This window comes from Micromesistius poutassou (assembly GCF_964030765.1).
Source record: "Micromesistius poutassou genome assembly, chromosome: 11".
Classification (NCBI taxonomy): domain Eukaryota; kingdom Metazoa; phylum Chordata; class Actinopteri; order Gadiformes; family Gadidae; genus Micromesistius; species Micromesistius poutassou.
The window spans coordinates 12,850,650-12,862,770 of record NC_140281.1 but is presented as its reverse complement, the minus strand read 5'-3'; the positions used below and the strand labels follow the sequence as shown (position 1 = coordinate 12,862,770).

Sequence of the window (12,121 nt, the reverse complement as noted above, 5' to 3'; positions counted from 1 at the left end):
TTTTTGGGGGAGGAGGAGATGAGCTCCTTATTGCGTGCCATGTCATATGTTGACACAGTACACTGTGTGGGGATAGATATTTCATTTCATATGGCTTGATCTGGATCTCTCCTGTCAAATATATATTCATTGATCTCCCCATCGATTGATATGTCCGTCTGTCCTGTGAGTTGGTATCAGACAGAGAGACAGATATTAAAGATGGGCAGATAGATATATAGAGAGATGGAGCGATAGAAAGGCTGAGAGATAGATGGATAGGGGAATACACAGAGATAAGTAGGTATATAATTTAGCAGCAAAATAATGGCATTGTCATCTGTTGGGTTTCACGATAGGAATAACCATGTAGCATAACAACTCATGTCAATTCCCCTGTGTCCTCTGAACACCCCCCCCCCCCCCCCCAGTACTTGAAGTGACCGAATCCATGGGGGTCTTACATGATAATTGCTACACTCGGAGCGCTGCGCTGGCAAAAGGACCTGCACGGTTAATGACGGGTGATGGGAGTCGATCATGTCCTTATGGAAGAATGAGCCTGAATCCCGGCACTTTGGAGTACAAAAGCCTCCAGTTAACCTTGTGATTTGCAATTATGATCTACCTTTGGCCAATGACGGCCAAGGGTTGTTGAGTTTGGCGGCGAACGTTAAGAAAAGACTCAAAACAAAGGAAAGCCTCAACCAATTTCTGAATATAAAATGTGTGTGCGTGTGTGTGTGTGTGTGTGTGTGAGTGTTTGCTTATTCCTTCACATTTGTGTATGCAAATATATCTTGGTGTTTGTAACAACAAGGGTGTATCTGTGTGTGTGTGTGTGTGTGTGTGTGTGTGTCACTGTGCTCACTGTGCTGACAAAAGTGAGGTGTGATTGTACCAAAATATGTACGTGACACATTGCTCCACATAACTTAATATATGTACATAATGTCCATGCGTAATACGTACCAACTACAACCACACTGAGACAGACAAACAAACAAACAAACAAACAGCTTCTCTCTTGCTAAGGTAATGCCTCAGCAAGTAGTTCATGCAGAACAAGATGGCTGAGCTTCCACGTGACCTTCGGTGACCCGGGCAAAGTGTTATCATATTTGTTGTGTGTGTGTTACATGTGTCTGATCCATATGTTACCCCTCAGAGCAAACACATGTTCTCCAGAGCAGGAGAATCATAGGATCACATCTGCTGGCGTCTCTCTGCCCTGAGCACAGAGCAGATAGAGAGAGAGAGAGAGAGCGTGCGTGCGAGTGTGTATGGATGAAGGATGCACGCACGCACGCACACACACACACACACACACACACACACACACACGCACACACACACACACACACACACACAGTCATGCACACACACACACACACACACACACACACACACACACACACACACAGTCATGCAGGCTAAGCACCAGATCAAATGGTCGAGCCCTTCTCCCCTATAAATCAAAAGCATTGAGATTCCCATTTTCAATGACGGTATTAAAAAGAAAAGTGGCCGTAAAAAAAAAAGAGAAGAAAAGATTCCCTCATCCTAAGATCACTTCGAAAAAGACCCCCCCCCCCAAAAAAAAATACATTGTAATGTCCCATTTAATCCTATTGCGGTTGCCATAACAGCTTTTACCCCAGTTAATTATTTCCAAATCTTAAACAAATATATAAGGTACAGCTTTTCAATTGGATTTCAATGTGCAAGTCAGGCCTCCTGAGGCGGGAGTGTCTGCCGCTCTGGATCCATTTTTACTCGCGGTAATCAAATGACGGGTAATGTAGGCTGTGTGTTTCCTGGGGAAAAAGAAGGTGGTGGTGGGGGGGGTGGGGGGGGGGGGGGGTGGGGTAGCATCTTAGAAAGATAAGAAATCAGTTCCTCTTTCGTGTTTTCTGTGTTTTTTCTCCCCCCCTCTCTCTCTCTCTCTCTCTCATTTGATTAAATCTGTGGCGGGTAATTCTTCATAGTGCTCACTTTGAGGGCTCACAACCCACCAGAAACAACATGGAGAGAGAGACCGGGACAGTGTTGGAGCCGAACGCAGAACATGAAGGGGGAGTGAAACAAGTAAGGGGAGGGAGGGAGGGAGAAAGAGGGGAGGGAGGTCGGTTTGGTTAAAGCACAGCTATTGTTTTTATTTCTGTTTCTCAAGCCGTCTCCTATTAAAGAATTACTTTGTATGAACTACAGTTCAACAGACCCTATCTTTTTATGGGTCACTATACACAAGAGCTAGCCTATATGAGGTGGGCTGTGTGTAAATTAATGTGTTTACGTTACTTTGTGAATATCAACCGCGCTTAAGTCCCTCTAAAAAACGCTGTAAATACCTTTCCACAAAACAGGAAGCGGCCGCTAGTGTTAAAAGTGTCTCCGGGTGATTTACAGTTGCACCGATTGGGTTTTATATGGCAATTAAATATTTATCCTGCACAAATATGAACCTGTTTCAACTGCGGGAGTGGCGCCTATTACCAGGGCTCTAGAAAATAACATTCACTGAGCCATGTTGTTTTATTTTAATAAATAAAATACATAATGGCTATCCGGGAAACCCGCCATCAAATCGATGCAATCATGCAAATAAAATCGATGCTTTCATGGGGTTCGACTAATCAAAAGACCTTATTCAAATTCACAAGCGGGTATCGAACAACAGGTAAACAGCTCTACAAACAGCCTCGGCAGGGGTGATCGGTAAAAACTCCCAGGCCCTGAGGGCTGGGTGGGAGGGGAGCTGGGTGGAACCGGACTGATGGGTCGAGCTGTCAAAGCGGTGACTGATTGACCCCCGTGGACACAGGTTTATCTCCAACCCAGAGGTTTCTACGACCGGCGGGTGCTGGCAGAAGTTAGAGTAAGAAAAAAACAATAAAAGCAGCAGCCTGGGTGCTGATGGACAGTCACCTTTGGTGTCCACCTGTGGAAGGAGAGGTGACGGCTCCCCTCCTCGCGGTGGGTGCCTCACAGCGGAACAAGTGTGTGCCTTTATGTCGCCCTTTAACTCTGGCTGACACGAATGAGGAATTGTTTCTTGTTGGAAAAACAGCTTTTGGTCATTTTTTAGAATCCAATTTTAGAGAGCAACGAGACGACAGGCAGCAGGAGAAGAATGAGGAGCGACAGGTTTGAACTCTCAAACCAGTGCTTTGATATAGAGTAAAAAAACACAACATTTTATTCTCAAACAATAGTCTATTTTATACCCAGTGTTTCCCCCTTCGATGTTGCCAGCAGGGGCTGAGGTGTGTGTGTGTGTGTGTGTGTGTGAGTGTTTGTGTGTGAGGGGCACGGTGCTGAGGTGTGTGTGTGTGTGTGTGAGGTGCACGGTGCTGAGGCGTGTGTGTGTCCGGTGTGTGTGTGTGTGTGTGTGTGTGTGTGTGTGTGTGTGAGGTCCACAGTATTGAGGTGTGTGTGTGTGTGTGTGTGTGTGTGTGTGTGTGCAGTGCATGGTGCTGAGGTGTGTGTGTGTGTGTGTGTGTGTGTGTGTGCGGTGCACGGTGCTGAGGTGTGTGTGTGTGTGTGTGTGTGTGTGTGTGTGTGTATGTGTGTGTGTGTGTGTGTGTGAGGTGCACGGTGCTGAGGTGTGTGTGTGTGTGTGTGAGGTGCACGGTGCTGAGGCGTGTGTGTGTCCGGTGTGTGTGTGTGTGAGGTCCACAGTATTGAGGTGTGTGTGTGTGTGTGTGTGTGTGCAGTGCACGGTGCTGAGGTGTGTGTGTGTGTGTGTGTGTGTGCGGTGTACGGTACTGAGGTGTGTGTGTGTGTGTGTGTGTGTGTGTGTGTGTGTGTGCAGTGCACGGTGCTGAGGTGTGTGTGTGTGTGTGTGTGTGTGTGTGTGTGTGTGTGTGTGTGTGTGTGTGCGGTGTACGGTACTGAGGTGTGTGTGTGTGTGTGTGTGTGTGTGTGTGTGCAGTGCACGGTGCTGAGGTGTGTGTGTGTGTGCGGTGCACGGTGCTGAGGTGTGTGTGTGTGTGCGGTGCACGGTGCTGAGGTGTGTGTGTGTGTGTGTGTGTGTGGGTGTGTGTGTGTGTGTGCAGTGCACGGTGCTGAGGTGTGTGGGTGTGTGTGTGTGCTGTGCACTGTGCTGATGTGCGCAGGCGCAGGGAGGTTGTAGGGTGATCACTGAATCTAGTGGGACTCGGCTGCATTCCAACAGAGCGGTCTCACACAGTGGTACGACAAAATAACATTTCAAGAAACAGCATGCGCGTGCACTATGTGCGCATGCTAAGCGTCTCTGGCATTAACGTTAGCACAAACACAGTTCTCAGTCTGCAATATGTAGACGGTCCATCGCCTGGGTTTCATAACACTGTAACTTCTCAAACATGTAGGCTACCTCGTTATTAAGTCCCTTGTTCTCTTCATGCCTCCTAGTCCAAAGCCATCCATGAGCTAATGCCACCTACAGGATCATCATGCATGTTTTATTCTTCTATAGCAGAATACTATTTTGCTGTCAGTATTGTTCCACATTATTTCTCCAATGACAATGTAACAATTGAAGGGGTGCAGTAGGGGCCACACATGATGTGAACAAATAGCATTTGATTAATACACATGGAACCATACTTGTTTTGCATGAATGATACAGTGGAACGAGTAATCCACTGGTGGTGCAGCGCCACAGCTGGATGCATGCAGTGGAAACACTGAACTCCATTCAAGGGGAACGCGTCGGTCGTCAACGAGGCTGATCCGTGCGGCGGCAGCAGCCCCTTTAGATTACAGATTACAGCCCAATCTAAAGGAGAACCAAGACATGTTTACATTCCTTCAGCCGGTCTTTCTCACAGAGAGCCGAGTCGCCCGAGGCAAACAAGTCATTGGACTCCTTTGCTTTTCTTGTCTTCTCTTTTTTTCCCAGGTCAGGCCAGGACCTCGCTCCCCTCCTTGTTCTGCCGTCTCTGCCTTGTTCGGTATGCAACCTGTGCTGGCTCGCCCGGGCCATGTTCCACCTCTAACCCCCCCCCCACCAGCACCGACATGGAGAATGAAGGCGGCTGGCTGTCTTGTGCCACGGCAGCGTCTAAAACACGGCACTCGCCACTGAAGCTAAAGAGAGCGGATTATTACCGCCGTTATTATTCCATCAGTCCGCTAAATGAGACGATATTGAATTAGATTATGGCGGGAAAATGAGGTGTTCACACCAATACGGAGTAATCAAGGTGGTTTAAATCGAAAGATAATGAAATCTTCTGTAGCTAATCCACAGCTGGGGGGTCGGGGGGGGGGGGGGGGGGGGGTGGTAACTGATAACGCTTTGCAAGGCGAGCGAATGTCGATGACACGGATGGATAATCAGGAGGAGTGCAGGCGCTCGCACTAGGTACCATGAAGAGGTTAATGTCTTGCTAACGCTGAGAGGTAGAGGGGTCTATTGACCCCATGTTTACATACCGCACATCACAGGCTAATGATACTACTACTGCTGCTGCTGGACACCCAGTGGCTACTGGGCCTAATCTCCCTTCTTGTATGGATTCCTGTCACTGTCTGTGTAAAATATATATATACATTAGTTATATATTGGTGTAGTTTGTATACATAGAGGGAGAGGGAGGACTGGAAAGAGGGAGCGGGGGAGAGAAGGGAGGAAACAGTGAGAGTGTGTGAGTGTGTGAGAGAGAGAAAGAGAGAGGGAGATCTAGAGCAAGCGACACGCTCCTTAGTCAAGTGAAGGGAAAGTCGAAATCGGAAAGGCCACATATCCACCCTGAACACACACACACACACACACACACACACACACACACAGCCTCGTTAGTTCTGATTACATTCACCTTTTTTCCCCGTGGAACTACTAGCTGTGACGAAAGGAATCTGACCACTCAGCAGTGTCAGTGTTACGTAAGGGCCTCTCTCTCTCTCTCTCTCTCTCTCTCTCTCTCTCTCTCTCTCTCTCTCTCTCTACCATGAAGACAAACGCCCGGTGTCGATCGCCCAGGGTAAAGAGGTAACCGGTCCGGCCCGCTAATGTACTGCCCACCATCGAGCGGCTCTATGGCTCTCTAAGAGTGCACGGGGAGCGCCGGTGTTTTATGACCGCTTCCTGCGTCAAAGGCTGAGCTGGGTGTGCGATCCAGTGTGGGGATGGCAACATAAATGAGGGGGGCCCACCACGGCCGTAGCCCTGTGATACCTCACTGTCCACAGGGGCAGAAGAGTAGCAAACTGATGCGGGGAGCGTAGTGAGGAGGTTGCGGTGGGAGAGAGTGTTTATCTTGACATCTTAGTTTGGAGTGCTCCGATTTTCGGCCGCAACCATGCGAGACATCCCAGGAATTTACTCCAAATGATTGTTTTGCACTTTCTGCTCCGTCTCTGTGTGAGTGGGAGAATGTGGGTGCGTTTGTGTGCGGGGGCGGTGGTATGTGTGTGTGTGTGTGCGTGTGCGTGTTTATGTGTGAAAGGGTATGCATTTCTGTTCTGTTCTACATGTGTCTCTTTCTGGGAGTACGTGTGTGTGTGTGTGTGCGTGCATGTTAGTGTGTGTTTGTGTGCACACATGAGCATGGGGATACATTTCTGTTCCTGTGGCTTGATGTGGGTGTTTGAGTGAGTGTACGTGCATATATGATCAATGATGCATGGGTTTGTGTATGCGTGTGCGGCCAGGAGCGCATATGTGCATGCACGTGTGTTGAGAGGGTGAGGGGCTTGCGTGGGTGGGTGTGTATGTATGCATGGCTGCAGGCAAAGGAGTAGAGAGGGAGTTCCCCCACATCTGTTCACCATAAGAGCTTGTTGACAGCCGCCCTCGCTCCACTCTCCCTCTCTCTCTCCCCCCTGATCCCCTCTCCATGCTCCTCACCCCGCTGCTACTCTCTCACCCTCATCTCTCTCTCCCTCCACTCCTCTCTTTGCTCTGATCCTCTCCTCTCTCTCCCCCTTTCCCGTCTCTCCTCCTCTTCTCTCTCCCCCTCCTCTCCTGGCTCCTATCCTCTCCTCTCTGTCCTCCTGGCTCTCCCTCCTCTCCTCTCCTTGCTCCCATCCTCTCCTCTGTCTCCCTTCCTGTCTCCCCCTCCTCCCCCGTCTCCGACGCTCACCCCGTCCTCGGCTCACTGTGCTCCTCTCCCCGTCTCCTGTCAGCCCTTCTATCCCCCCTGCTCATCCCTTCTCTGGATGCCGTTGCAGTGGCTCATCACGGGAGATTAAGCAGAGCTCATTTTCAGGGCTACGTTTGGAGGCAGCTCGGGTGCCGCGCCGCAAAGCCAGGTCATGGTTTTCCTAGCTTATTTTAATTGTGAATATTAAAAGAATGGGATTCACAAGGGGAGGGGATGGAATACGCTTTGCATTTAAACATGTGGTGCTCGTCTCTGTTGCAGAGTTGTTTCTCATCTCGCGACATATTATTCTATCTATCTGTCTATTAGGGGGAATGCGAAGTGCGTGGAATTATCGTTCATTTAAGCTTCCATCCGATTACCGATGCAATGAAAACAAAGTTACAGCATGTCTAAGCAACATGTATAATTCAAGCAAATAAAAATTACCGAAATCATTTTTCCAGAAGCATCGGCATCTCCACCCGCGTATGTGTGTGTGCCTGTGTGTGTGCCTGTGTGTGTGCCTGTGTGTGTGTGTGTGTGTGCCTGTATGTGTGCCTGTGTGTGTGCATGTGCGTGTGTGTGTGTTTGCGTGTGTGTATGTGTATGCATGTGTAAGAGAAAGAAGGATCACACGCCACTAAGTAGTTATCTAAGTTAAGGCCACAGCGTTTTTGCAGTAGGATTGAAAGCCACCCAAGCCTGTAATTGGGAAAAGGGCCATTTGGACTCCCCATGTTGTCCATTTGTGTTTAAAAGGGAAAACCAATCGATGGGCAGCATTAGGAGAGATCTGCAAGAGATCTAAATGGTTGCACTGGCCATAATCTTTACTTCCTGCTCAGGAGATACAGGCCTTTAATGATTGGACAGAAACCCAGAGATAGAACTAGAGGCTGTAAAACAGACCAATCAGATGGATCCGATATGACACCACAGAGCTACATATTGACCTTGTGCTCTCTTCCCCCCCCTTAAAAAGTTAAGATCTCCTATCGCCCCTGGCAACGGGCAGCTAGTTAAAACAAATCAACAATTACAAGCTGATTAAGCAACACCTCCTTTGAAGCACATTTCCTTTTTCGGCAAATTCCTTCAACCATCAATTTACACTCAGAATTAGAACTCCTTTCCATCTCTGTTGGTTATAAGCATTTGCTCATAAAATATTTTTTTCCTTCCACTCCCATTGGTGACTTGGGGTTATCCTTACATGACATCTCTCATTACATTTCACCACCTCGGGAACATTCTCACGGCATCCCGGCGCAGAGATGCGTTGCGTGATAGGCGGGTGTAACGATCTGCACATGCACATACACGTGCACATGCACCGCCCGAGAGATCCAGATACAAATCTACCGAGTCGCGCGGGGCCCCGAAAATCGGAAAAAGCTGGAGGGAGCCGAAATGACAAAACGAAAGGTAAACACCGTTTATCAAACGGAACTGCTTTTCTGTTTCTTCCCCCTTTTTCTCCCTTCATTGGGGCTCTTTTTGAATTCTAATTAGAGGTTGAAATCCACAGAGGAGCCAGACACCTGCCCTGTGCGTACTAAACCAGCGAAGCCGTCCCATCCTGGTCTCCAAGGACGTCTGCTCCTACGTCTTCCTCCGACTGTGAAGTTTTCCAACAGCTGGTAAATGATAAAAACTAAAGGGAAACGAGGCCGTGACGGCAGAGAGGGGTTTCCAGAGTTTTAGGGGGGGGGGGGAGTGGTTTTGGTTATGACTATCGCTGTGGACTGTGTGTGACCTGCTTATTTGGAGGCACGTTGTGAATCATTCGCAAACACAGGCCACGGAGAAGCAACATGTGACCGGTGTAGTGGTTAATGAAAGTGATGGTTGGTTGTGTGTGTGAGTGTGTCCGTGGGTTTTGGATATTGTACACTCATTGCGTGTGAGGCAGTAATGAAAAAGAAGCGAGGGAAAAAAAGAAGATCCTCGTCACCGGCCGGATCTGGTCTTAGGCGGTTCATCCACTAGGGGCCCTCGCTTGGAGCTCAATGAAATCACATACGACTGGAATATTACATATTGCTTTCATGTTACGTGCAAAGGCTGAATTCACCTCGCAATTCTCCTCACTCGCTGGAGAAACCCTGTTTCATATTCCCTCCCTCCCTCCCCACATTTGGCCTCTTGGCCATGTCTTGTCTTCAGGTCCGCTTTGCCTCCTCCCCATCTCAAGCCACTTTGTTCTGTCTTTAAAGTCCTCATCTTCCACACAAGCAAAGAGATTGCTTGCCTGGCCTTTGATGTGAGTGCGAATAGACGGCAGTGAGCTCTCACCTGTCAGCTTTCATGGCTGCCCCAAGGATTGACTTTGAGTCGGGGTCTGTTAAATTGGGATTGATCGCAACAACAGCAGCAGCAGCAGCAGCAGCAGCAGCAGTAGTAGTAGTAGTAGTATCACCAGCCGTACGTGTACACCACCACCCACCACCCAGCACCCCACGCGAGCCGGAGGTGGAGGCACCGACAGATTTTTTTTCTGACAGTCACACAGGTTTCTGGGGCTGGCCTCGGCCAAATGGCTCCATGTTTCATTACAGGTGAAGCAGTTTGATGTTTGCCACCAGGAGCAAGATCGTTTCCCCGGGTCGCATTTTTTATACTGCGGCATGCTGGGATGTCAAAAGATGGCAGTGCGCTACATAGGGGGAGATCCTAATGCCCATATCAATCCACAGTGAGCGGGGGCAAATTGAAAAGAGGCATAAATTGTTCGAGTAGTGCCAACTGGAGCACACCTGAATCATAAACCAATCCAATAGGGCCAGAGGATGATAGAAACTCCTGATTCCATCCTGGCCTTCTGCGCGGAGGAATAAAAGAATAAACCAGCCAAAGCTCCCCCTTCTTTTTTTTTTTTCCCAGAGAGCTATCCCGCTCACAGTGGGTGCGTTTGGAATTGAATCCTGCCTTCACCAATACAGAGGCCTCTTATTGACGAGGTGGAGAGCGCTGCTCCAGTTTCAGAATGAGGAATACCGGTATGTTCTGCTGTACCTATTACGGGAACGCTTTTGTTCGTGTTGTTCCTATAGTGTGTTCTGGAAACACAGGAAACCGAAACTTCCCTGTTTCTACATTCGGCTCCGACACGTCGTGTCAAAAGAGAGAAACCGCTGAACTTCTGATCTAAGGGGCTTTTTCTTTTTTTTACCTCTCTAAAATCAGCCACGATAAGGACAGTGGTTTCTTTAGAAATGAAATCTTAGAATAGAGTCTCCTTATCTGGAGTGATAAAATGTGGGAGAGCGAGGAAGGTATGAGAGAGAGAGACGAGAGGGAGAGAGAGCATGGGGGATCGAGAGAGAAAGGGGGGAGCAATAGAGAGAGAGAGAGATAGGGAGAGATGGAGAGTGAGAGAGAGGGGGGTGAGAGAGAGCAAGAGAGAGAGGAGAAGGTGGAGCAACAGGGGGCATTACAGGAGAAGAGCAAGAACACCGCCGCCGCCTCCATCCCTCCTCCTCCTCCTCCTCCTCCATCCCTTCTCCTCCTCCCTCCTCCTCCCTCGTCCCTCCTCCCATGGATGCTACAGTCAGCTGGGGGAAAACCAGATGAAAGCGCTGCGGCCGGATACCAGCGCTCTTTGATCGCGGCCCTTTTGTGTGATAAACACCATGCGCTGTGCCAGCCGCTGCTGCTGCTCCCAGCCGCCCGGGCGCAGCCACCGCCGCTGTGAAGGTGAGCGGGCTTTGAGCGGGGCTTCCAGCAGGACTCCTGCTGATGGCCGCTGGGCGTCGGGCCCGTGCCAGGGAGCTGTCTGTGGCACTCATCCGCACAGGGATCGTGTGAGCGGGTTGCACACACACACACACACACACACGCACGCACACACATACCTCACGTGTGTAAATATACAAAGGCATCGAGACACTCCAATCAAACAACACTCCACGGCACACACACACACACACACACATGCACGCATGTGACTTTTTTTTTTTTACAGAAACACACACACACACACACACACATGCACCCACTAGGCACACACAGCCACTCCACCACACAGAGACAGGCATGAATGCAGAGATGTGCACAGCACACACACATATACACCCACTGGCACAGCCGCGATACCACCACATGCAAGCACACATTCATGCATATATAAATGCACATTCGCACACGCACCCACACACACACACACAGCTGCACTCGCTCTCCCCCTCTTTTTCTCTCTCTCTCTCTCTCTCTCTCTCTGCCTCTTTTAGCAGCTTCACTCCCTTTGCTCCTTCGTTGTCTTTCCTCCTCATCGGCTCCTCCAGTGTCACTCTCATCTCTCCCCCAGCCCCCCCCCCTCCCTCCCTCCCTCCTCCGTCTCCTTCCTTCTTTGCCGTTCCCTTTACTCCCACCCCCCCGCCCTACACACCCCCTCACCCCCCACCTCGCTCACTCTCACCCTGGGGATCTCTTGTTTTAAAGCAGCAGCAGCAGCACGAGGAGGCTGGGATTCTTGTTACAGAAGCCCCCCCCCCTCTCACTCTTTTTCCCCACCAGCAGCAGTTCTCTGTGTGCGGCGCGGCAACCCCTATTCCAACCAATGATCATCAAGTGCTCCAGAGAAATTAACAGTGTGCTGGAGGACAGTGCATATTATCCCCTGTTATATTATATATATATATATTTTATATATATATTCTTTTTTATGCTTTGTAAAAGTAATAAAGCCATTGCATATTTCATACCCGCCGTGGCCTTTGAAACGACGGCTGCAGTAGGTGCATCAAAAAAAAACGAAACAAGAAGAGGAATGTGCTGATGTGCCGACTGAGTAAGCCCTCCATCGCCACCTCATCCCTCACTCCATACAAGCACTCGTGTATACAGTATGAAGATAGGTACGGACATGTGTTTGTATGGCGTATCTCAATACCTTTTTGTCACGCTGCACAACACAATAGCAAGGCAGCTAACGCCGCCGCCGCCACCGCCTCCGCGCTCCTCGGCCACATGGAGTCTTTAGATTCACTCCGAGGTCTGCGGGGGAGGCGGTGGGATTACGCTTGGCAACCCAGACCTGGACCCCTGGGAGATGGATAGGTGCGTGC

The 12,121-nt window shown here is 49.5% G+C and overlaps 1 protein-coding gene across 1 annotated transcript in view; it reads right to left on the bottom strand.

Moving 5' to 3' along the window:
- Nucleotides 1–521, bottom strand: part of adarb2 (adenosine deaminase RNA specific B2 (inactive)) — a gene marked incomplete at both ends in the record, with an annotated part of 34,153 nt that extends 33,632 nt beyond the window's left edge. The window contains one exon of the mRNA XM_084475188.1: nucleotides 444–521. Within this exon, the coding sequence (XP_084331314.1) occupies nucleotides 444–521 (78 nt within the window). The remainder of the gene's footprint in view (nucleotides 1–443) is intronic.
- Nucleotides 522–12,121: the final 11,600 nt, after the last annotated feature.